Source organism: Sinocyclocheilus rhinocerous, unplaced genomic scaffold (assembly GCF_001515625.1).
Source record: "Sinocyclocheilus rhinocerous isolate Xijiao unplaced genomic scaffold, SAMN03320098_v1.1 scaffold889, whole genome shotgun sequence".
NCBI classification, from domain to species: Eukaryota; Metazoa; Chordata; class Actinopteri; order Cypriniformes; family Cyprinidae; genus Sinocyclocheilus; species Sinocyclocheilus rhinocerous.
Window position 1 is genome coordinate 615657 of NW_015638024.1, and position 26775 is coordinate 642431.

The 26775-nt window shown below is 38.4% G+C and overlaps 1 protein-coding gene across 1 annotated transcript in view; it reads right to left on the minus strand.

The window, feature by feature from the left end:
- Positions 1–26775, minus strand: part of LOC107749421 (ephrin type-B receptor 2-like) — a 173261-nt gene that overhangs the window by 4335 nt on the left and 142151 nt on the right. The window contains exons 6-14 of the mRNA XM_016564569.1: positions 16925–17049; positions 15238–15400; positions 13630–13738; positions 13319–13383; positions 11216–11338; positions 10880–11127; positions 6302–6517; positions 6059–6208; positions 2880–3073 (exon numbers count right to left, since the gene is read on the minus strand). Of these exons, the coding sequence (XP_016420055.1) occupies positions 2880–3073; positions 6059–6208; positions 6302–6517; positions 10880–11127; positions 11216–11338; positions 13319–13383; positions 13630–13738; positions 15238–15400; positions 16925–17049 (1393 nt within the window). The remainder of the gene's footprint in view (positions 1–2879; positions 3074–6058; positions 6209–6301; positions 6518–10879; positions 11128–11215; positions 11339–13318; positions 13384–13629; positions 13739–15237; positions 15401–16924; positions 17050–26775) is intronic.

Genomic DNA, 26775 nt, shown 5'->3' on the forward strand with positions numbered 1-26775 from the left:
GCACAAACCGATCGTTTCGTGTCTTAGGACATCAATGTGTCGTCACGAGCCGCAGGGTTTAATTTGGATTTGTCTGTGCATGTTTTTTTTACTCTCATAGATTTTGTTACCATTGCCATGCATTATACGACTGATAGACTGCAACGGCTGGACTTAAAAATCATAGTTTGTGTTCTACTGAAGAAACAAAGTCACCTACATCTTGGATGCCCTGGGGGTAAGAAGATAAACATCAAATTTTCATTTTTGGGTGAACTATCCCTTTAAATTTACAAAAGCTATTCAATCGAGAGCAGTGAGTGATTTCCTTGTCTTTTGTTGTTTGATTAACATTAAAAATCACAGATAGCAGGTATATAGCCTGCTGTCACTTTAAGACAATGCACGGATCCAGTACACTGATACTGTACTGTACGTTCAACCGATGACGTCGTCTAGGATACTCACCAAGACGGGCATGTTGACATAATTTTTGTGTGAATTTGTCCATTCAAGCACAAGACTTGAAAGAGAACTCAATAAAATATGTGCACGCTGTCTGAGACCTGAACGTGGGTTTGCACAATTCGGATGAGCGCGCACACAAATCTTCTCACTGTGCGCACAAGTTCTGATTCGCATCTTCTGGCTCTTGAATGTTTAAACTGGTAAGGCTTACATGTGTTTAGTTTAAACACAGATAGCAACGTGTGCTGTTTAGGTCTCACCTGCGCACGTGAACTATCAACACCTGGGTGATGACGGCATAAATGACTGGTCATATTCGAGCATACGGCACTCGCATTGAACAAAGTTTACAAAGAGTGACAGGTTTGTCCACGTTTTTTCTTTTTTCTTTTTTCATCGCTGTTGTTGTAATGTATTGGAAAGCCAGAATGCGTATCCATCAACAGAAACATTCATTAGCCGAACTCTATCTGTTTTATGTGTTGTTATTTTTAACACACCATATTACAGATTCGTTGTCAGATTTAAGTTGATCCGCGGTGCAAGTTCGTGCCGAACTATGGGTGGAGAATGGTACGGATCGATTTTTACGAGAACCATTACACCCTTACTACAATCCCCCCATGGTATACATGGTACATTCCTAAAGTACATGTGGTTCACATTTATTTGGCATATTATCATCAATGCAAAAAAAAAAAAAAAAAAATCAAATCTTCTGCATATTTTTGGCAATTATGATACACTTGGGAATATTGAGCTATATTATTTCTTGGGTCAATATAATTCAATCTCTGGAGAGGTAAAAAGGATGTTAGGGAAGAATTTAAGTGCAAAATATCCTCTGCCCTGCTTAATTCTTCAAAAAATGCAATTAATGTCCCCAGATGACTGCACTTTCTAGCAACATTACTGTAGCGTATAAGCCTCCAGGCAAAAAGAGCTGGTGAGAAGCGTGCAAAACCTCTCACCATCAGCATGATGACAGAAGAAACTGGGCCACTTTACATTTGTCCACAAGAAACTGACTAGAGTTACTTTGTCTCCCAGATTTACTGTTGTTTCAAGTTTACGACTGCCTAAAGCTTTTAATAATGATTTGATCCATCAAACCCAGTTGATTTTATTTACATAGCAAGTCAATGCCAAAAGAAATTTAAAAAAAAAACTCACAAACTTCACAGCATCAATAATGTCCACCACAGATATCAGAAGTAAAACCAACGCATTGACCAAAGATTGAAAACAGAACAGAAATAATTTAGAAGAAGGCTGTTTAAAGACATTTCTATTAAGGTCATATTCCATTTGGTTTTGTAAATATGCCTTGAAGGATGCAAGTGAGTCAGGTCTGGCAAAAGGTCAGACAGAAAATTCCCCCTAATATATGAACCACGCATGCAAAAGGACACATGCACACAGACATACACTTCAGTGTAACGGTGAGGCTGTCAGATTAATCTAACTACTAAATACCTTAAAAAGGAAACTTCAAAGCAAGTAATAAAGTTGTTTTTGTAGCCACACATATATCATGTAACACGGATGGATCAGTACTTCTCTCCAAACAATACAGTATTATGTATGTGCAACGGCTAGACTGAAAACGTCTTTACGATCCCTTGATGCTGCCATGGCATACCATAGTGTAAAGTTTCACGTCTGTGTCTATACTGCTTTCCAAAAAGGCAATGTGTCTCCATAAACTAAATACTGTAGAAACTTGTTTAAACATCTCTGTGACTTTCTGCATAAATAAGATTTATTGTAACGACTATTGCACACAACTCTGCCTGAGTTAAATTATGTCAGATGAGTCAAAGTGTTAAATGCACACCCTGTTCCAAAGCCCAGTGAGCTGCCTTGCTGTCTACAACCTTCTAGGTAGAAGCCTAAATCAAATGAAACCTGGAAAGTGACTGATTTGGAACACTCTACACATGACATGCATGTGAAACTCCATTCACAATTGATTACAACAGATTTAGATGTTATCAAAAAGCTCTAATATGCATTAACCAACATAGCGCACACATCTATTTGGTAAAATATTTATATTATAATCTACATTTTGTTTTTTCACTGCAATGCATTCTGGGATTGCATACTCTATAACCGATGCATGATTTCGTTCACTGAACTCTGTGAAATTGAACAGACTTGCTTGCTTTCAGGACGAGCCTCTATGCAAATGGAAATACTTTCTAACATTTACAAATATGGACAGAACCATGCTGGAAAACATGATTAAGTGATAATCAAATTCATTGTCGATTACATACATCAGTTATTATTGGTAAGTTGTTGCAGCACTAGTTGATTCCTATCTTTTGCAACACCCTTCACATAAAATGCTGTCTACTGGGTTTTACAACCACTGACTCATCCGCTTCTGATCATCCAGGCAAACTGCACTCTGTTTTCCAACTCACCCTGATGACAGTGGAGTCATGGCCTTCAGGCTGTTGGGGTTACGGATCATCTTGTCCAGGTTGTTGACAATCTGGCTGAACTTGGGCCGGTTGTTGCGGTCTTTCTGCCAGCAGTCCAGCATGAGCTGATGGAGGGCACTGGGGCAGTCCATGGGAGGGGGCAGCCGGTAGTCTTGCTCAATGGCGTTGATGACCTGCAGAGGGAGACACAGATCTGTGAGGTTCTCGAGCTGGTTATTAAAAGGGGCGGAGAAAGATACACTAGTTGCATCCCAAGTCATCCAAAATGTCAGCGACAGGTGACAAACGATAGTGGGAAAGAGGGAGGGATGGCTTCGGGAAATGACACAAGCCAGATTAGAACTTGGGCGTCCTGCATGAGTAGCACCATGCAACATGCCGGCCTCACTTTTTAAACTATTCGACAATATAACATCTATTGTTGTTTCTCAGGCTTAATTATACAGTGGGCAACATTAATGTGTAACATTATAAGATACTCTAATGTTTAATCAGTATCAGCAGATGTTTAATTCTCGGAATTGTAACACAAATGTTACATAATGTATAATGCATTAGATTTAAATTAATTTAATTTAAATAAATGTAATAAATTGCCATAAACCACTGCTTTGATAGGAGCTGTCGGCATGGCTTGAGGCAGGTGACAGTAGATATGAGCCAGCGTCTGGGCAGGGGAGGGTTGTAACACCGCAGGAGACAGAGGATTGATCTGCAGTCTTCATAAATGCACTGTGATCATTATCTGGGTCTTAGGGGGACACAAGGAAGCCATTTGTCATTGGCCACAAACACACATGATCACACTCACCCTTCACACTTACAAAACCACACACACACACAGACAGACTATAAATAAGCACTCATAGTCAGCTGCTATCTAAATACCTCCTAAATCAGCTAATAGATCTTGATTATGAAGGTGCTGATAACAACAATTTGGCAGTACAAGCGTTTCCTCTCTGATCAAATGTGGAAAAAAGAGCCGTCTTAGTGTTACTAAGTTTTTTGGCAGCATACAGCAAGAGTCTGGCTCCCATCCGTCCTACTCATTTCAATTCATGCAACATCTGTCAGATTAAACATGATTAACCCATGGCCTGTAATCTACACGCTGACTAAATGTGCTGCAAGTTGTAATAGGAAATCAAGAACGTCACTTAAATAAAACTTAAATAGATCTCCAGCAAATTAACTATGTAGCGTCACTAAATGTGCAAAACAGATACTGAGCATTTATCCGAACTGAGCCGACAGATGTCACATCTAGACTTGTGCCGGTATTCGGTAATGCGATATATCACGGTAATGAATATGCACGATATTGTTATCCTGGGCACTTCTAAATACCGTGAATAATTATATATTACAAATTATTCAGAGTTTTGAATGCATTTTAAGAATACTTTTCCCATCAACTGGTCAAAATGCGCAACACCGCTGTATGCTGCCTGAAAGACGTGCTGCACTCTGATGTAAACAAGCGGACGTGAAGCACATGGCGGAACATAATAGGCTATTTATTTTCAAACTTTTTTTTACATTTTAATCTGGACTACAACATGCACTAGATATTGTTTCACAAACATGAACTAAGACTTGTATTTTTTTTTTTAAAGATTAATAACTTCTGTAGCAAATGTAGCTATTGCTCATTGTGAATGTTAATGCATTAACTAAGGTTAACTAATGAGGTCTTATTGTAAAGTGATACCTATTGGTCTTTATAGTTCTTTTGCACTTTAATCTGTGTAAAACTTTTAACTTTATACATTTTTCTGTATTGCTTTCTGAGTGACACAGGGTGCTTCAAGCGGCCTTGATGGCCAGAAAAGAGATGCATGGCCATGAAGTGGAAAGTGCGAGCAGGACCCGAGTGAGACCAGTCGTTTCCCAACTCATTATCGTAGCCATTACGGTGCTCCATTCAAGGCCTGATTAATCTCATTCAAATGGCCAGCCCGATGGGAGGACCGCGACGCTATCTGGAGCTGCTAATAAGATAACTGGTGAGATCTGCGGTCCCTCTTAGCGCATTAGCGTTCACACTTTCAATTTGAAACTATTTTCATTATCTGGACCCATAATTTGCCTTTTCCCAGCCACCCAGAGGGATGCTAGAAATGGGAGCTTTCTTCAAGGGCAGGGACTGTTTAACGTGGCACCGTGCTTTGCATGTGAAATCATCATTTTGTTCACCAGGAAGTGAGTGTGAAGTACAGACGCATTTAGTGAGTAAATGATCCCCTTTGACACAATACAAGGACAATAGCTTGAAGACACTCTCAAAGTCACATGATGTAGCCACCAAGAGCATACATTCTCCAAAACAAACACAAATACAGTTAAAACCTCTTATTTAAACGCCAAAAATGTGATCTCTTGAAATCCTTATGTCTTCTGCATTCTGAGGCCAATGTGATGTGATGATCGGTGCGGTTGTTACTGCAAAGACTGATTGCACTCATGCAGTGTTTGGGGTCTGAGGTTTGGCCTCACATACAGCAGAGTAGCACATGGACAGATTTACGACGTGCTCTCTCTGCTGTTTACCCTAGCCTCTGATTCAACATTGCTGCACAGCATTCATCTATTACGCGCTAACATACGGCAACCATCCAACAGCCTCTGGCATGATCATTAGAAAATTTTTTATAAGAAATTGGTGGTTTTACTTTATAAAGATAGGGGATGTGCAGGGGATGTGCAGCTTAGAAAAGGTTATGAGGTTGGAGCACAAATTGCAAGAATTGAATAAATAACTAAAGTAAAAAGAGTTGTATAACTGTATAAAAAAATAGGAATTCAAATTTAACCATGAAACAAATCGCCTAATAAATGTACACCACCTTCAAAGTTTAGGGTCAGTAATTTTTTTTTTTCCAAATTCAGCATATTAAGCAGCAAAACTGTTTTCAACATTGATGATATTAAAGAAGAAATGTTTCTTGAGCACCAAATTACCTTGTCAGAATGATTTCTGAAGGATTGTGTGACATTGAAAACTGGAGTAATGGCTGCTGAAAATTCAGCTTTGCTATCACAGGAATAAATCACATTTTAAAATATATTCTAATAAAAAACATGGATTTTAAATTATGCCTCGTTGAGCATAAGAGAGTTCTTTCAAAAAGTAGTGTAAGCAGTGAGGTACGTACGTCTTGATTGGTCATGTCCCAATATGGCCGCTCTCCATACGACATTACTTCCCACATGACAATCCCATAGCTCCATACGTCACTGGCGGAGGTGAACTTCCTATATTGGATGGCCTCTGGGGCCGTCCATCGAATAGGGATCTTCCCACCCTGTATAAACCCAATTCATAAACATCAATTCATCTCAAATCAAAGCACAAATTTGCATGAAAGTTAAAAATCAGATATCACAAAACTTCTCACCAGGGCACTGGTATAGGTGGGATCAGATGTGTCGTCCTCCAAAAAGCGTGAGAGTCCGAAATCGGACACCTTGCATACAAGGTTACTGTTAACTAAGGTGTTGCGGGCGGCCAGGTCCCGGTGCACGTAATTCATGTCTGCGAGGTACTTCATCCCAGAGGCGATCCCTCGTAACATGCCCACCAGCTGAATCACAGTGAACTGCCCATCGTTTTGCTGTAAACAAGTAGAGAACAGAAATGGGTCAAGACATAAAAATATGTGTTTTAAATAGTGATTTTATTGTTTATTTATCATGAAAATGAATGCACAAAAAAGGCAGAAAACACTCATATTTTTTCAATGACAAAGAATCATCTGGAGTTATTTCACACACACACACACACACACACACACAAAACAAAGCCAAAAAACTTTTTCTAATGAGATTTATTTAATAAGTTGATTTAAGATGATTATTTAACAAATCATAAAAAAACAGTGATAATTTGCAGTTTATGCCTAATAAATGTTAAAATATTACTTTTTGTTTACTTTTCAATGGTTTTGATATTTTTTTAATCCAGAGGGTTTAGTAATAATATTGGTAATACTGGCCTTGATGTAAATCTGCCTTTTACTATTTAAAATATTCTTCTTTTATGTTGCTTCTACATTAATTTGGGGATTTAATGTCTAAATATATCTATGAGCATATTATGCAGCACAACTGTTTTCAACATTGATAATAACAAGAAATGTTTATTTAGTACCAAATCAACATATAAGAATGATTTCTGAAGGATCATGTGACATTGAAAACTGGAGTAATAAATGCTGAAAATTCAGCTTTTCATCACAGAAATAAATGAGATTTTAAAGTATATTCAAATAGAAAATATATTTATGATTACAAGTTTGTCTCTAAATCACAATCACAATTAATTATTTAAAATCTTATCTTAAAAATCGATTCACAGCCCTACTTCTTATAAAAGGCATTTGTAAAGGTGAAGTGTGCATAAAAAACAATAGCATTTTGCACATTCCTAATACCAACTCATAAGTAATTCTGCTACAGTTATCTCTGGGCAACCTATAAATCCCAAACAACAGCAATAAGGCAAGAATAAAGCTGTGGAAATCACGGTTAATGTCTAGTATGCCCAGTCGGATAAGAGTAGAGACTGAACACAATGCATTTGTGTCAGGCCTGGATTGGGTTGGCTGTGCAAACGCTCTGGTGAGGATTGGTAGAATTTATAATACGCAATGCTAGATCAGACATTCGATGATCAATGCGGGCCGTGGCAAATCTTGCAGCTGTTGACCATGGTGGTCAGAAAGCCCTTTGCTCATGAGGAGGTCCAGCAGTTTCTGACCCAGCTGTGCTTGCAGCTGCCTCCATCTGCAGACCCTCCGCAGACAGCCATGAGGCAAGCAGCATTCGGCTTCTGATCAGAGGAGAAGAGCGCAGCAGGCACGGTGTGGACAGACACGCACGCACGTGTCAAGTGGAGAGAGATGGAAAGCAATGGATGCTGGACGAAAGAGCTACAAGATGTCTTCATTCTGTGTCGCATACAAACCCTTCCTCCTCTGAGCAGCATGTGCCACACTCAAACCCTTCCCCCACATTAAGCAGACTTGATTGAATTTCTCCTCACCCTCCACAGCAATTAAACGGCATCCATTATTCATAAAGCTCAAATCCTTCGCAAAATACAGCCTGGCACTCTAATCTGCTCACAGTGTTTGCCTATAGTTTAATTGGAGGGATTCTTTACCCAAAAGTTATTTGGATCTGCAGTCTGAGTGAAGCAAACATTCTTAAAATGTGAATTTTTCTATCCATGCTGTTTCTTCTTAGACACGTCTTTGCTGTCGGTTCCGTTTGGCTGTGCTTAACTTTTCATTTTGATGCTTCTCAAATCTGTCTGAAAGTTTTGGCAGCATACCTTTTTGAATTTCTCTCCCTTTTGCTCTCTCTCGCTTCTTAATCCACCACAAAACAATATTGGAAGTTGGATCAGTGCAAGAACGACAGGTTAGTGTTGAGTCTCCCTCTCTCTCAGTTCTGTCTTACAAGAGCTCCATCAGACTTATATTCTAGCACTTCAGCACTAACACACAATGTTGTCATCCGCTGTCATAGTGAGGTGCCACAACAGATGCATGTTGTTTTCAAAGAATTCAGCGTTCTGTCAGAAATGGATGACAGTCTTGCAGAAGCAACACAATTGTACAGCTACACAAAGATCTGAGGAGTTTCAAAGCTCTCGCACACCACCAAACTGACGTTATGAGAGCAAAAAAAAAAATTAACTAGTCTGTTTTCGAATGCTTTAATATAGAATTGTGATTTGAACTCAGAGTAAACCTGATGTATGAGATGGTGTTGTAATTTTTCACTCTTCTACTTGTTACCAGACATCAGTCATTTCTTCACTTGATGGCACGGTAGGGCATGTGCGTTCTGTTATAGGGTGGTCTGTGCAAGTATAAACACGAGCAAAACAACTAGTTAGCCAAACAGTTAAAATAACATCAGAACCTCACAATTACAGAAGTTAGCGAGAGCAGGATCTGACTGTGGTGTCGTTTGGTTCGTTCCTGTTTACTCGCCTTCGTTTAAACGCCATAATCATGAAGGTTTCTTGTTTCAGATAATTACACTTCCTGAGCCTAACACCCGAAAAGCTACGTGTCAAGGATAAAATAAATTTTCTCTCGTGATAGATCAGAGGCAAAGCCTTGCTAATGAGCAAAATAAATCATTCCTTCCCCAAAGATTACATATTTACATAAATCAAAGGCGCAACACACGCAACACACAGTGAGCCCAATTAGCGGCGATCAAGGCATCCGGATACCTATTTTATCCACATCAGCTCTATGCTTAAATCAAATTGACGCATGCCAGTCATCGTCTGACAGCAGCATTTTCTTCTCATTCCTCACACTTGTATTGTAAGTGGGGATTTGGATGATTCTAGTACTTGGTTAATCATGTGACTCCATCTGTGGGATGGTTGATGTTACTGGAAACTGCAGAGAGATACAAAGTAGTTTTCTCATGCTAAGAGTTTTCAGATTAATACACCAAGCACAATTTTTTGATCACTATGTGTGTTCTGTGATATAGGTCGGAAGCACATATTTCACATATCAGTTTATGAGACACACCGCTCATCTGATGCTTGTAATGCAGAGAACGTGGCCGAGAGAGCGTAACCAACGCAAAATGAGGGCATGACTAACCACAGAGCAACTATTCAACTATTTCTTTTAAGAGACTGCTTTAAAGCAAATGTTAGTGTAGCAACCCATAGAGATGAATGGAAGAGAATTGAGCTTATTACAACATTCCTACAGCTGGAATCAACACTGAGAGTATTTGTTTGTTATAGGGGGGTAGCTGGGTATTACAGAGAGATCCTGTGAAGAATTACCTGATGGACAGCATGAGAAATTAGGAGGGAACATTTGTATGATGTTGAGCATGCTGATGCGCATACACACCTGCTGATGAGAGATTGAACTGGAATTTGAGTCATGTTTAAGTTACTGAGCTTGTGTTAGTGTGGGAAAATCCGCATTATTATAGTGAATCAGTTCATTTAGAAGGTTTTAGGAGCTAGTTGAAAAAATGATTCATTGATTTGTGATTCATTGACCGGAGATGTTCACGCCCTTCACATTTTGGGTTTGATTTTTTTTTTCATTAAAGTACTACGGATGCACTTATATTAAAATCATTTTTACCTACTTAAAAAATAAAATGGTTTAGCCAGCACAATATTATAATTAGTGATCGACCGATATTGATATTTTATAACCGATACCGATATGATTCGGAAAGAAAACGCCCGAAGTCTGTTTGCTATAGCAACAAGCGCTACTTTCATGCATATAATTATCAGATAAACCTTGCGCTCTTATTTCAAGGTTGTTGTTAATGCTGTGGTTATTTTAACAGTTTCCTTCGTACATTCGGTTGAAGGACATTGTTAAAACACATTTATCATTCAATGGAACTGTGCGTATGCTTTAGACACTTAAATTTTTTATCCGTTCATGCAATAAATGCGCAGCCTTCGACTGCTCAGGTAATGTCGTCAGTATGATCGAGAGCCATTGAAAAACTACAGAAAAGCAAAACTACTTCACTTTAGCATTACTGTTTTAAATCGATTAAAACACTAAGTTTCGACTTCGACTGTCCGAAATCGGCGATTCACGATTCAAAAATCGTGTTTCAAGATCGATGCATCGTCAGGGTTTGTAATCGATGCATCGAGAAAACGAGTGAATCGTTACACCCCTAATGGATACACTTTTTTTTGCTTCAAAATCTCGAACACCATTCACTGCCATTATAAAGCTTGGAAGAGCCAGGACATTTTTTTTTATATAACTCTGACTGTATTCGTCTGAAAGAAGAAAGTCATATACACCTAGGATGGCTTGAGAGTGAGTAAATCATGGGGTAATTTTCATTTTTGGGTGAACTATCCCATTAATTTATCACTGCTTTCAATTAGGTTATGTAGATTGCAACACAGTTATTAAATTAAGACTCTGGGCAAAAATGCTCACCCTGAGGAAAGAGTCCAATGAGCCATTCTCCATAAATTCTGTGATGATCATGACAGGGCTGCTCTTGGTCACCACTCCCTCCAAATGGATCACATTGGGGTGATCAAACTGCCCCATGATGCTTGCTTCACTCAGGAAGTCCCGTCTCTGCTTTTCTGTGTAACCAGACTTCAGTGTTTTAATGGCCACAAACATTTCCCTCTTTCCTGGGAGCTTTAGGTTACCACTGCACACCTCTCCAAACTCTCCTATGGATAGAGATGCATCGTTCTTTAAGTCAAGGCACAAGAAAAACTTCACGGTAGAACACTGTTGGACATTTGGAGGTTTGATTACCTGCTCCAATGACTTGCTCGATTTTCACACACGAGATGTCAATCTCCTTAGCAAACTCCCTCACAGCTTCATTGGGGTCTTCATACGTAAATGGATCAATGTAGATCTTCATTCCTGGTGATACTTTAAAAAATAAAAAACAGCTATAATATTTAAATGCTGCACAAAATACTGTACATCAGAATAGTCCGTGTAAATGTGAGAAAGAATTAGTGATATGGGCCTCTGGGAATTCTGGAAATGGCTGGCTTTCCAGCAGCTTTGAATTCTGAGCATGACATTGGAAGAGCTCATGACTACAGTCAGTGGAGTGTAACAGTGTTTGCCAAGAGAAAGATAAGGCGTTTTAAATGTATGTATCACCTCTGGGGAGTCATAGTCCCCGGTGGAGACCATATATCAGCAATTTCCATTGCTGCCAATCAAATTGCTTTTGATTGCAGGTAAATTGGTTTAAGGTGAACTTACGTGTGTGAGGACTTAAGTCATTCCTGCTTTAAATCCGATTATTCAGTCTTTCAGCTCCATATCTATCCAAAGGCATTTTAATAGATGTGTTTTCATGCAGCTGGAGAGGTTTTCTATTGGTGATCTGGCTGCGCAGACGTTTTTGGAATTGATAAATGTGCTCTCGCAACAGACAAGAAGAAGATAAATAGAGTGAGAGAAGCGAATGGCATCCACCATCAAAGGATTTATGAACGTCACACTATAACAAATTCATGAGGTTGTAGTGTATGTGCTATGCTGGAGAAAGTTCTTCTGAGCAGAGCTCACTCTTTAAGGGATAGTTCACCCAAAAATGAAAATCTGTCATCATTTACTCTCCCTCAAGTTGTTCAAAACCCATGTAACATTCTGTCCTCTGTGGAGCACAGAAGGAAACGTTAAGCAGTATGTTCTTGCTGCTTTTTTGCAGACAATCAATGTGAATATTTCCAGTCCCTTTCATGAAATGGACAAGAGCAGCATGAACATTCTGCCTAACATCCTTTTTTTCACAAATAATACCGGGTTGGAATGACATGAGGTTAAGCAAATGGTGACAATATTTCCCTTTAAGATTCAGAAACTGTTTAAGACAAAGAGAGGGAAAGAATGAACAAGACACAAGTACAAGTGAGAAAATGAGAGCACTTTCTGCTCTTGAGCACTAATTGATTAATTCTGACCTTGATTTTCCAGGTTTTACTGGCCCAGAAATTATTTCAATAAATATTTACAGCAGTCCTTCACCACTGATTACACAGCATAAAAGCTGTTTAAATTGATAATGAAGGGCAAAGAAAAATAAAACTTGAGGAAAAGTGCCAGACCATTTTCATTCAGCAGAGTGAGCAAGAGAGAGATAAATTATAAGCCCTCAGAGAGAGAGAGAGAGTGAGCAAGAGCAAGCGAGCGAGCTTAGCTTTAAATTATTGCCTCGAGAGAATCTTAAAGATTTATTTTTATAAATGGAACAGCACTCCGAGGCTAAGACGGTATTTACTGAAGTATTGCTCATTTTATGATTAATCTTTGATGGATCTTACTAACTTTGAAACACCTGGCACTGAGCTTTTTTGCATTAGCTTTGTGTACTGCTTTGATGGGAAAATAAACAAGTGGTGGAAAAAGAACTGAGCAAGAGAACAAAGATGAACAACGAAATCGCTTCTAGGGGAAGTGGCTAATGCACTCTCTGATGGGATTTCGAGGGAAGCTGTGGGATTATTATTTCACAGATTAATTTTAAGAAACTGAGGTCCAACTTTGAGATAAAGGTGTGTTTGATGGTGAAAGAGATAGAGTAGCTAAATAGATGTTTGTGAGGTGGGTAAGTGGGGGAAATGGAGGGCATTAGTATGTGTACTGTATGTATGTAACAGAATAATTCAGGAAAAAATAGACATTGAAGTGGATGTATGTTTATGGTTTACTGTCTTGAGGACAGTACTGTATTTTAGAATTTGACTGTATTTTTGTTTTATCAAATAAATGCAGAATTGATGAGCACAAGAGACTTTTTTCAAAATACATTACAGTCTCCAAATGTTTGAACCATAACGTACATTTTAAATCTATACATTGTGTGTGTATAGTATTCAAGACCTAAGTACTCACTGTGGCCACTAGTGTAGTGCTGCAGCTTGTCTGTGAATTCTGAATCTGCTCTCTCGAATCCACGTCTGCAGGCAAACAAAGGCAAACAGCTCTACTTGTACTGTTTAAAAAGGTGCTAAAGCCATGAAAACAACACTCACTTCTGCCCACAGTCATCTTGTTAACACAACCCCGTCATTAAGTGACTTTTTACAAGCTCTGCTGTTCTGTAAATGTCCGCTAATGAAGCAAATCAGGACAAAAGCACAGGTATAATTGGGGGAAGCTATGCTAATGGTTTACATGTTTAGAACACAGCAAGAGGAACTCACCGGTTGCAAACAATGATGATGACCACCAATGCAATGAGGAAGACCAGACCAGCGGCCGCCGAGCCAATGATGAGAGGCAGCTTCTCTTGGATGCTAGTGTTGTACTCTTCTGTAGGCACACACACGCACACAATATCCAAAAGTTAGCACTTCCTGACAAACCCCAGCAGAGTGTCTCTATATCTGTTGCAGCCTGAAGCAAGTTCAGACTCCACTGAGGCACAGGAGTCCTGCAGTGAATGTCTACACAGGTGAAAGACCCTCACTTCAACACTTTCGCAGTGGGGAATCTGGGACAGGAAGCCCTGTGCGAGATACCTTCAGGCAGATGGGGCCGTACACTTGGACTGCTTAGCTCCAGCAGCATATGGGCAGGCGATGGAGGAAATGTGTTGGGTGGTGTGTATTGGTGCAAGACAGACGGACTGGGATGTTGGGAAGGCCTGGGGAACTTTCTTTTCCCTTCCCCTCCTGCCTAGCTTTCTCATTCTCCTCTATTCGTTTATAATTACAGACTATCCATTCACAATGCAGACAAACCCCTGTGCTCACTCTGCAACCCTAGAGGCTAAGTACGTGCTAGCGTGCTACCAGATTTTACCACATTTAAACACTTGCTCCAAACTCCCAAAAGCTGAGGTAGTAAGTAAACAAAAACCTGAACTTCTTCGGGTCTCATGTGAATTCAACTGCACTGTAACTTCCTGTTTAATCGGTTTTAAACCTCTTGGTTTAAATCATTCAAAGTGAGTGCAGCCTGCTGTCATGACACATCCGTGTTTGGATCACCTGGCTGAGTTGCTGTCTCTCATCATGCCAGCGGAGAGCTCAGGAGGATAGATCAGACTAATTCTGACTCTGCTCATAATAAGCGGCTTAGAGAGCGAGCAGGCATGAGTGAGGCAGCTGCCTCTGAATGAGGTGATCTGGGAAGGGCAAAATGATGGGCAGCCATCCAATGACATGTTTCAGCTACCATTCTTTCTTTTCAGCGTTTTGGAAGCGGGACTGAATCCAAAAAAACTCATCCTAACCACCTAATAAACAAAACAATATTATTTTTTGAAACTAATTTTAATATTATTGTTATTATTTACAAAATATGTAGTGTAGTCTATATTTAATCTTTTTTTTTCTTTTTTTGAAAGAAGTTTCTTGCTCACCAAGGCTGGATGTATTTGATCAAATACAGTAAAACAGTATAATTGTGAAGAACATATTTTAAAGAAAGACTTCTTATTACTATCAATGTTGAAAACAGCTGTGCTGCTTAATATTTTTGTGGAAACCGTAATACATTTTCTTTTTCTGAATTATTTGATAAAAAGAAAGTTCAAAATAACCACCTTTACTTAATCTTCTGAAACATTATATGTGTGTTTACTGTCACTTTTTATCAGTTTATTGCACCCTTTCTGAATAAAAGTGTTAACTGAAAAGTCAACTGCACACAGGTTTGCTCTTATGATAAGATGTGGGAGATGTAAGAATGATGGGCAGAATCATATGCATGTAATTTATTCTCAGAAAGACCCAATCTGAAGAGATGATGAAGATTTTTGGAAGAAACAAACCATCATTTTGTCATTATTTTGATTAGATATTCACCCTCAGTCATGGTCTGGAAGTACATCTTGCCACTGTACCGTCCGAACCCTGCCACCGTACGTGCTCGGACCTGGAAAACGTAGATGCCTCCGGGTTTGAGACCACGAATGACTGCGGTGTTGGTTTGACTCTTTATTATGGAAGAGTTATGCTCCGTCTGGTCCTGAAACAGAGAAATTACCAAAAAGAGGTAAAGACATCAATTTTACAAATCCAGTGGCGTTTTGGTCAAAGTTTTTCACACTGGAGGCTCACAAGAGACTCAGAGGTGTACATATGGCTCTCTAACAGGGCTATTTATCTCATCAAACCCCATCAGTAGAGCTCGACTGTGGGTGCTGGGCAGAGGAACGGTGGCTGACACTTTCAGGCCAGCCACGATTCATTAGTCTGGGCTGAAAGCTGTGGCCGTTGTCGCGCCGCTTGAGTGTCTGTTTGTGTAAGCGAAGAGAAAGGGTGATAGTGAAGGAGAAGCAGAGAATGTAGGACTGTGTGTGTGTATACATGTACTACTTGAGTGCTCCGCTTTTTTCCTGTCAGCTCTATTTCTGAGCTCTGTGATGTGAGCTTTGCTACAGTCTGAGAAGAGTGTTTTGACAGGCAGTCCTTAGCAATGTCTGAGAAAGGAATTATACTGAGGAAAGAGTTAGAACAGGAGCAGAGCCCTGGGGACCGTCAGCTTGTGTATGTGTATTACAAAGAAAGAAAGAAAAGACAGAAAGTATCTGTCAAACTATGCGTGTTGTATTTAAGGGTATAACTGTCTTATGTGTGTCAACCAGCGAAAACAAAGTGAGCGAAATGGGAGACTGAAAGAATATCTGCATACTTTGTGGGCGTGAGTGTTTCTCATGTACAACTTAGCATGTGTGTGTTTTCTGCGGCCCGTGCTGACAGAGAGGAATCTGTGAGTGAAATATATTTTTTACTGCAGTGAAATCTCAGTTATTTTAGCGACTGGTATCCAGATCGAACCACAACAGTCTTTTGCAGCGTGACTGCGTATGTAATAGCGCTTGACAGAACAGGAGTTCGCTATTCATATCCAACAGCTGCCAAACCCCTCAATTAAACAGCAACTGTAAACGAACAATCATTTTCACAAGGAACTTTAATACATCAACATTAATAATAATAATAATAATACACAAAATGGTTATTGTTTAACGCATCAACGAATTTGCTGGAATGATACCAAACTGTGTCTGAGGCTGTATCTCTGCAAAGCTTTGACATTTTGACACCAAACTTTGTGTGTGCCATTGTCACCTCACACAGACCACACCACATCGATTTGATAACAGCACTACCTATTGGTCAAAAGTGATAAGCCATTAAATCATATCACTAGTGGATGTATTTATGATTTTTCAGCCATTTTGACTAAAATCATCTTAAAATGGCTTCAGTTACTCGTTGCTACAGTTGGTCTGATGCTTGCTGCCTTGCTTGCTTCTGTAGTGCTTGGCCCCTTAATTGCTGCTTGCAGCTATATGTATTATTATTATTGTTATTATTACATTAACAACAACAGCAATTTAATTTTAACTTATGCATTTATAAGTCACTCTTACAAAACTGAGAATTTTTAATGCATGCTTATAATAATGTTAAATGCACTGCATGCATTCTGCATTAAAAATGTGTACCATGCATTATACATTAATCAAGTGTGTTTATGTGATACCTTCTCATAATACTGCAGCTCGTAGTCTAGTATGACCCCATTGGGCTGGTCTGGCTGGGACCAGGAGAGAGTGATGCTGCCAATGGTGCGACTGACCTGATGCATGATAGACACTGTAGAAGGAGCTGGAAAAAAAGACAGAGGCATATTATATACAGCATTTAAAGAATTATGCAAATCACCCAGTGGATCAACTTACACATTAGATCTAGCAACAGTGACATTAAAGCACAGATCCTGGTGTGTGATTAAACAGATGTAAATTACACTGTGCTGAGCGACATAAACAGAGTGGCAAGGGGAATTTCCAGGCCAGTCTCATTCATTGGTCATGGTTCCTCAACGCGATTTAATCTAGCCTGAAATCTCTTGTTATATTCTCCTCAAAAGGAAGGCGGCCTAATTTTGTGGTGTGCTGAAAACAAATAAAACCAGGTACAATTTCTACTCGTGAAAACCACAAGTATGGTGAACACAACTGGTATTTTGTGTCTTTGAATTTGTGAATTATAGAGTTTATTTTTTATCAGCATGCTTGGTAATTACGGGGAAAGAGTGTCAAACCCTATATTAGTGTCTCTGTTGTTTTGGTAACCTACCTAACTGCTGTACAAAAGAAAGTTCCCCATGTTTATTACTGAAATAAATGTTGAGGGTGTTCCTAACAGCTATTAAGCATTAGAGCGTGGCATACCGGGTCAGAAAAACTCAATGGAGATGCTCGGGAATGCAGTTGGAGCTGTATGGGGTTTGGAGAGGCCGGGATTTATGGCCCTTGTAGTCTCCAAGGCTCAGGCCCTTTAAGACACGGGCCTCTCCTCCGGCATGCACTTCTCTATGAAAAAGCCACTCTGTGGGAAAGCCCGTGGCTGCTATCAGCTTGAGCTTACGGTCTCCGGGGTTGAAGGAGAGCTTAAGTGGCTTATTCGTGTGCTTATTTCCCGCTCTCGAGATCACAGATTGACTTGTAAATCTGTCTCAAATGCACAGGTGATAAAGGAGGTCTTGAGTCTAGTGCTTAAAAGAACACTGTTCATTTTCAGCAGTTTTTTTTCCAAGGGGAATCAGCAATATTTTGGCTTTCAATTAATTGTCATTAAATGTATTGTGATTAATGATTTAATTGTCTGTTTTGTTCATGTTACTTACAGCATAGGCTTAATATACATACTCCTTAAGATGTAATGATTAAAATTTAATGTGAAATAATAAATGTAAGCAAAAGTTACAAATAAAATAAAATAATAAAATAAAATATAATTAACTTGTAACCTTGTTTATTGCTAAAATAAAAGAAGAAAATATATAAAATCCAACGTGTCCATCTTGACTTCTGTACAATGGAGAGATCCCCTGTTTATTACCAAAATAAAATAAAAAATATAATAAATGCCATTTCTTTTTCTGCATGTTTGCAATATATGATTGTAATCTACAGTGCACAACAATCTCAAAACATTATGATCAGATAATTATGTAATAATTTAAAAAAAAAAATTTTTTATATGTTTTTTAAAGAAGTGTCTTCTGCTCACCAAGCCCGCACCCATCTGATCCAAAATACAGCAAAAACAGTAACATTTTGAAACACTTCACTATCCAAAATAACCAAATAAATTATGTAATAATTGCTACAGGTCTGCCCTGTGGTAGCAGGCGTTCATTTATCCAAACATACTTATTGGAAAACACAGGACATAATGCTGAACAAGCTGTAGTCTTGTTGTCCCTGTCAATTAATAAATATATGCCAGAGGATAATAAATGGCTTCCCAGGACTCTGAGCACTACAGGAGGGCTTGTGAATCCTCTGTCAGTATGCACCGTCATGCTCAGTCCAGCCCAGAGCTGCGCAATGAAAGGCAAGCGACCTGCAGCATCTTGTCAACCTTAATGTTGGTATGTGGAGGACTAATAAGGCAAGCAGTCATGCTTTCTCAATGGGGAAGCATACAGGCATCTTATTAAACATGAACATTTATATTAAAGGGGTCATATGATGCGATTTCAATTTTTCCTTTCTCTTTGGAGTGTTACAAGCTCTTGGTGCATAAAGAAGATCTGTAAAGTTGCAAAGACTAAAGTCTCAAAACCAAAGAGATATTCTTTATAAAAGTTAACCACGCCTACCTAAAACGGCTCGTTCTAACACGCCCACACATTTCTACCTCACTATGTGGGAAGATTTGAATAACTCACAGCACCCCTCGCTTTTTCAGACCGATGAGCTTTGTAAAAATCGACGCGTTTCAGAAAGGCGGGGCATAGAGGAGAAACAATAATGTACAGTATGTGGAAAATAATGTGTTTTTTTTACTTTAAACCGCATAAACACATTTCATTACACCAAATACACAAAATAATGTTCTTTTTAGCAGCATCATATGACCCCTTTAAAGGGGACATCGGATGATTTTTTTTTTTTTTAGCTTTTTTTGCATTTAGTTAGGTTTCTGGCGTATCTGCTAGATCAGAAAAGCTGAAAAGAAAACACACAGTCAGTTTGTTATGAGCTGTCTGAGTTTGAAACTGTCATCCAGCGAGCTGTTTCAATTTGCAGCCGGTTTCTATGTAGATAGCTAGCTATTTGAATAAGACCACCTCTGAGCCATATACGAACTCCCCCATGGAAGAGAGGGGTGGGGTGAGCAGTAGCTCATTATCATTTAAAAAGACATGCACCGAAATGGGATGCTGTCATTAAAACCCTAAAGTATCATACCAACTTGTGGAAAATGCGCATCCGATGTCCCCTTTAAAGGCTGACATATGCGCTTTGTGTGCTGCATTTATATCACGCCCAGCCTGTCTCTGGAAATCCAATCTGGGCTAATGCAAACAAAGTCAGAGCATGTACAACAGCTCATTAGGGGTGAACATATGCTGATTTGAGAGAGCTGAGAAGGCAGACTGTTAAGGTTTTCCGGTTACCGGGGGATGTTTTCCTCATTGCGGAATGACAGCCGCCCATCACTGAAAGTTACAGGGCATCACAGTTGAAATGAAAGGAAAACAGTAGAATCATGGGTAAGAAAGTGACAACTTAAAAACCCTCTAAGCCAAGAAAGTGCACTCACAGTCATGATTATCACAGCTAGTAAAATGTCCGTTCTACTTTTGTAGAATTCCAGTGTTTCCACACAATTGCTCTCTATGGTACAGTTGATGAGGACTATTTATCTGCAAGCCTAGATGCTTAACTTTTTCCTGGCAGATGGAGTGTTCGGACACATTGGAACAATCACACTATGCGCTACACGTAGTCTCTGAGTGTGAGGTGCAGAAAACATAAGCATGAGGAATAGATAACATTTGCATATGGGCGATAAGATGGGATGGAACAGTCATGTTTAAAAGTTGGATGGAATAATGATGAGCTTATAGATACACACTGTACATATCCAAACAGTTCATTGGTTAATCATCACAGTGCTGGGCATCAAAATTTATATGAGCTATTCTTCTGAATCTAATATGATAGACACTGGGGTTTTTGCACCCTTTATGACAATTAAGCAACAGTTTCTGAGGCCCAATTCCTGCCTTTGTGCCAGTATATCTTTACTTCAACGTCTACAAGATCTATAATAAATAATATACTGGGTTTACCGAGTTTATTCCACTCATATAAGTTTATTGGTCTTTACTGGGGCATGGTCTTGCATGCAAAAAAAAAACAATTCTTGAGCTCTGATCCAATTGAAGCTGGTAAATAAGTGCCTCTCAGCCATTATAACTACAGCCAGCCACGTCATGCTGGATTCTTTCGTAGAATCCTAACAAATACTACGCCCAAAATTCCAAACAATAAAATGCATAAATTGTGAAACATTTTTTAACGTTAATTAAAACTTCATAAAAGATGCCAGATTTAATAATAAGATTTTTTAAAGAAATAAATACTCATTCAGCAAGGATGCATTAAAATAAAAAGTGACAGTAAAGACTTTTAGATTGTTACACAAAATCTTTTTCAAATAAATGTGGTTCTTTTGAACTTTCCATTGATCAAATAATCCTGAAAAAATGTTTCATAGTTTCAAAACTATTAGAACAGCACAAACGTTTTCAACTGTGATAATAAACAATTCTTCAAATCAGAAGAAAAGCAGCAAATCAGAATATTAGAATGATTTTTGAAGGATCATGTGACACTGAAGCCTGGAGTAATAGCTAAAAATTCAGTGTTGACATAAGACTAATATCCATTCAAATATATTAATATATAAAACTGTTATTTTGAATTGTAATATTAAAATTACTATCCTCAAACTTTTGAATGGCACTGCATATATATGCATAAACACAAAAAAAATCCCACATAATTAATGTTTTTGTGTAAATGCAATTATGATTTTTAAATAAAATGGTCATTTTTATTTATTAATTTACATAATAAAATATTGCACTGTGTGTGTGAATGCCTACACATACATCTACATATTAAATCTACAGATAAGTGTCATCTGAGACCGAGTTCTTAATAATAGGTGTAATGAGTGATAATTAGGGAGAGGGTGAACAGTGAGCAGGGGTGAAGCAATGACATATATTTTTTGTCCCGTCCATTGGTATGGACCAACGAGCTCTCTCTTTATAATCACTAAAAAGCCGTCACTAATCTTAGTTTATCGCAATCTCACAAAGTTCTGTTATAGTCAGTGAAGCTCTCTATACTGCACATTGAATATCTTATTTACATCGTTTCTACACTGTTATAATTTGAGAGCGTGCAGAGCACAGCAATAGACAGCTCCAGTGTTTTGAGTGGTGAGTGGATTCTACCTTAAATATGCCTCTGATTGGCCGTTGAGTTCAAAAAATCAACAGAAATGTCTGTGATTGGTTACATTGCTCAACGCTGCAAAAACTTGTTGAAAATAGAAACCTTAAGCACTCTCCAGAGTGCAAACACAAATACATATTGGATCGTTTGCCAAATCTGTTTAGCCAATATGCTATTATTACAGCTTCAACTGAGGATGCTCTTGTTTTTCGTTTGAGCTAGCACTACTGTAGATCCGGGCCTGTATGACAATGTAAACAACAGCTCAATAACGCTTTTATTTAAAGGCTTAATTTACTTCCCGTAGAACGGTCCATTGCAGTCAATTTTCCCGGTGTGTGTTCTGTTTGAACAAATGTTCTAAACCATAAACCTGTTGTGCTTTGTGGAGTTTTGGTGTGTTTTATGGACTCGATAGTGTTTCTTAACACTAGAACTACCAAGGCAGTCATTTTTTAAATTTTAAAATGTAATAACTTTGTTGAAATAAAACCCATATAACTATAATACCCTGACTTTTCCTGAATGTGTGTATATTTTATTATAACATTGTTGTTTTATTAAAATTATAAAATACAAAAGAGTTCTGAGTATTTCTACCTTGAATGGCCAAAGCGGTCAAATTGACCGTTCACATTACAGACAGCGTATAATTTTTGCTTTTGCGGATTTTTCCCGCGGTTGAAAATACTACGTAGGTCTACGTAGCTCTTACACACTGTTGCCTAGCAACTTTTGTTCTAGTTGTTTTTATATTCTATTGCTAAGCTAAAATTTTTGTTCGTAAAAAAAGTCAGGTGGACACCTCCAATACAACAACTGCTGACATTCAGAAGTCTACTTCAATGTTATGATAAAATAGCCATAGCCATAATAATAATAATAATAATGGCTATTATTATTTTTATGCTAGTGTAATGCTATAGCTAATGCATATAGGCTAATTTTAGCCCCGACAAGACTGACATTGTGAAATAAACTAATTAGGTTTTTTTTTTTTAGTGACAAAATATTCTGCATCAGTTCATATTTGTTGGCATTTAGACTTTCAAATACAACATTTTCACTGCGGTGAAAAACTTTTGCTCTCCCGCTTCCCGACACAAAGCGAGACACGCACATTCGGGAGCGGTCTACGTAGCTCTTACACACTTAAATATTACAAAACATATCATATTTTTTAGGGTGATGACGTCATAAAATACGACAACAGACATTCAAAGCTTCATTGTAAAACCTCAGAAGAAGCTTCAAATGTAAATATGATATGACAAAAATGCCATTCAGTTCAGTATAGTATGAACGGTCAGAATGACCACTATGGCCATTCTAGTAGTTATAGAATTCCGGTAGTTCTAGTGTTAAATGTGGTGATTAAGAAACAACATTGAGAAACAAAATTGTGCTAACCAATCAAAAGCTGTATATATTTAGATGCATATATGCAGATATTTTTCACTTGCTGTAAGTGTCTTTTGAGTAATAAATGGAAAGCAAATTATGTTTGTATTGCTTTATTATTTTTACTCCATGGATCTCCAATTTGATTCAGTGGTTTTTGATAATTCATTAAGTATCAACGGCTAAAAAGTAGCCATTACTCTGAGTAGATTTTGTTTATGTTTAGTCTCATGTTAATCTTGAGTACCTATAGAGTATTGCATCCCTCATATCTCCGAAGTGTCTTTAGTTTTATCTGATTTATAAAAGACAGATACAGGTGTACTGCTTCTCTCTGAAAACAGTCGAGCTCCTGGATTTCGTGGGCCACGAACACGCGAAGCTTTTGCATAGCGATCGTCTGCAAGCTGTGACATCGACATAAATAAAACAGGAACAAATACGTTATTGACTTAAATTAACTATGGCTAAAAATCAGATCCAGCCATATATATTCGATCCAAAATCGGTTCCCGACGACTTCCTTGAACCGAATGAAGCACACTGATGGGCGTGCTCTTGCTCTCGCTCTGGTTGATGTGTGGGTACGCTCTTCCTGGAGAAATGCACATTCAAGAAATCCTGCCCTTTATGAAATCATACAGGGCCATACTCGAGAAAAACTCGAAAAAAAGAATGTGTAACCAAAAGCTTGGATTAATCATCATATAAAAGGCTCTGACTGATGTGGAATGTTCTCTCAATCCCATTGGCTCTTCATTATGGGTCTTGATTTGGTAAGGTTGGTAGAAGTAGCCCTTGCAGGTCAGTGCTTATAAATTTCGTCCACCCTCATTGACTCCCCTAGCCCCTTTTATGGTAAAACTTCCCCAGAGTGCAAGTTTTTCCCAGCACAATCTGACAGCAGCTGCTGTTCTTCTCCTGAGCGGGAACTTACACTGCGAGTGTCCCCTATTTATGAGACTCACGTCCAGAGAGAGCCAGAAAGGAGGGGAAGAACCCACTACATTTGCATGTAACTTTTAGACCAGTGAGTGAGCAAAGAATGTGTAACCAAAAGCTCGGCTTAATCATCAAATAAAAGGCTCTGACTGATGTGGAATGTTCTCTCAATCCCATTGGCTCTTCATTATGGGTCTGTATAATAGGTTTGGCAGGCATGTGGATCTCATTTGGAGCTGAGTTGTGGTGTGGAAGAGCGACATAGTGATTTGGTAAGGTTGGTAGAAGTAGCCCTTGCAGGTCAGTGCTTATAAATTTCATCCACCCCCATCGACTCCCCAGAACCTTTTACAGTAAAACTTCCCCACGGCAAGTTTTTCCCAGCACAATCTGACAGCAGCTGCTGTATCTCTACTGCGCAGGAGCGTACACTGCGAGTATCCCCTATTTACAAGACTCCCGTCCAGAGAGAGCCAGAAAGGAGGGGAAGAACCCGCTACATTTGCATGTAACTTTTAGATTCCTAAAAAAAAACAAATGCAGAGAGAAACAGTGCGTCTGGCAGGCGTCCCTATTTCCCATCTGTATTGGATTGAGGGTTTTATGTCTCCACAGAGTACAGCATTTCCAGTGCCGTAAAGCAGCGCACCCCCTTGTCAGTTCATCAAGCTTTAAACCATCTGCACTGGAAAAGATTGAAGCATTAATGTACTCATATACACACCATAAGCTAATTCAAAAATAGGCACTTCAGCGTCTTAAAAAGATTGCAGACACTTACAGAGAGTTTGAGTCTAATCTGAAACCCTCTGTACAGTTTCGCTGCTCTAGGAACTCTGGTGTTTAGAGAAAACCTGGGTAAGTCTGCAAATGGCAGCTGTCCAATGACGTGCATTAGCATTCCTTCTTTTATGCATAGATGCATAATCAATGGGTATGATGTATATCGACTGCCATCTGACAGATCTCATGATCTTCACAGACAACCAGAGGTCTGTTGGCACGTCACATCTAAACAAAGGAACCTGTTCAACTCTTGTTCTTTCTGTTAACAGAGAGCAGGACAAATTATATTAACTCCTACGATTTTGTGATCCTGCCATGATTTATTTGGGTCAAGACTTAGCACAGTGAGCTAATCATGTGAGCCCAAGTCTGTATGTGATTTTAGTCTATAGGATCTTGGTCTAAAAAATTACCTAAAATGCAAATTTTATTTACCAAATTACTTACAATGCGTTTTTGCAGCATTGAGTAATGTATCACAGACATATCTGTTGATTCCTTGAACGCAATGTTAATCAGAATCCACTCACTGCTCAAAACACTGGAGTTTTGTTCAGTGCTGAGTTATGCAAGCTCACGAATCCTCTCATAATAACAAACAAAGTGTAGACTGTAAATAACAGATTCATAGTGCAGTGTAGAGAGCTTCATTGATTATAATGGAACTATGTGAGATTGCGGTGAACTAAGGTGAGTGACAGCTTTTAATGATTATTAAGGGAGTTTGCAAATGTGATATTAATTTAATACAACAGTTCAATAAACAAGAAGTTAATATTAAGTGACTTACATTGCCTGACTACAACACTGTTGCCTGATTTTGCTCTATTTCGTCAACGAAAATAGCAATCTCCAAGCAAACACAGCAGTGTTTCGTTTATGAATGAATGTGCATTTTTAAATTAATCTAATGAGTCAATGCTTCAATTGCCCATTCATAAAGACAGTCACTTGATTCGTTCCTGAATGAATTTTTAGTTTCATTTTTAAAGTGTCATTTCAGTTATTTAAATCATTTAATATTTCTCAAAATTGTATATTTAAAACATTAATCTCAACTTGAATTTATGAATTTAATTGCACTCATGCCACCTCTGAGCCTCATTAAACGTCTGAAAATATAACTACAAGCCACTTTTGTGCTCTTCTGTGCCACCTCTGTAGTACAACTGAATTTTGTTAATACTGATTTCATTTGATTGGTAACTTATTCTTCTACTTGTTCTTATTCTATTGTTTTAATGAAACATTTTGAAAAAGCTTATAAAAATATTTTTTTGAATTTGACAAAAAAGATGACATTCTTTTAATAAAGTTAGAAAAATGGCAGTACAAAGGTAAAAAAAAAAAAAGCCCCTGTAAGTCATTTTAAGGAGTCAAATATCACCTCGTCATAGGAAGGCTAATTTTTTTTATTGATCAGAAGGTGTGCTGTGCTCCCAAAAAAAGAAAAGTACCCGTAGAGCCCTGAGAGGGTGTTTGTTGTATATTTTAAATCCTCAATGAATTTCAGGGTCATATCAAACAGCGGTTTCACATATTACACTAGACATTTGTTTATTCTTCTCTGCCTTTTTAAACATTTCAGAACATCATGATTAACTTCTCCACTTCCAGCAATAAATCAACATGTCTAATTGAGCCTTTGCACCTGTCACTGTGGTACTTTGCTAATACAGAATAATTACAGCAAAATACACTGTTCTTTGTGAACATTATCGGCCTTGATTAAATGAAAGTGATTTAAACACAGAATCCATGTTGTATTGTATTTTGATGCATACACAAAATATTTTTAAGCATCAAAGCGTTACGCAAATTTCCAAGATTTCAAATTTACAACAATCCACTTATATTATCGTTTTTTTCGGTACACATGCATAATGAAATGGATATTTTATGCACTGGTCACTGCATAGTCAACAGCTCCAGCAGC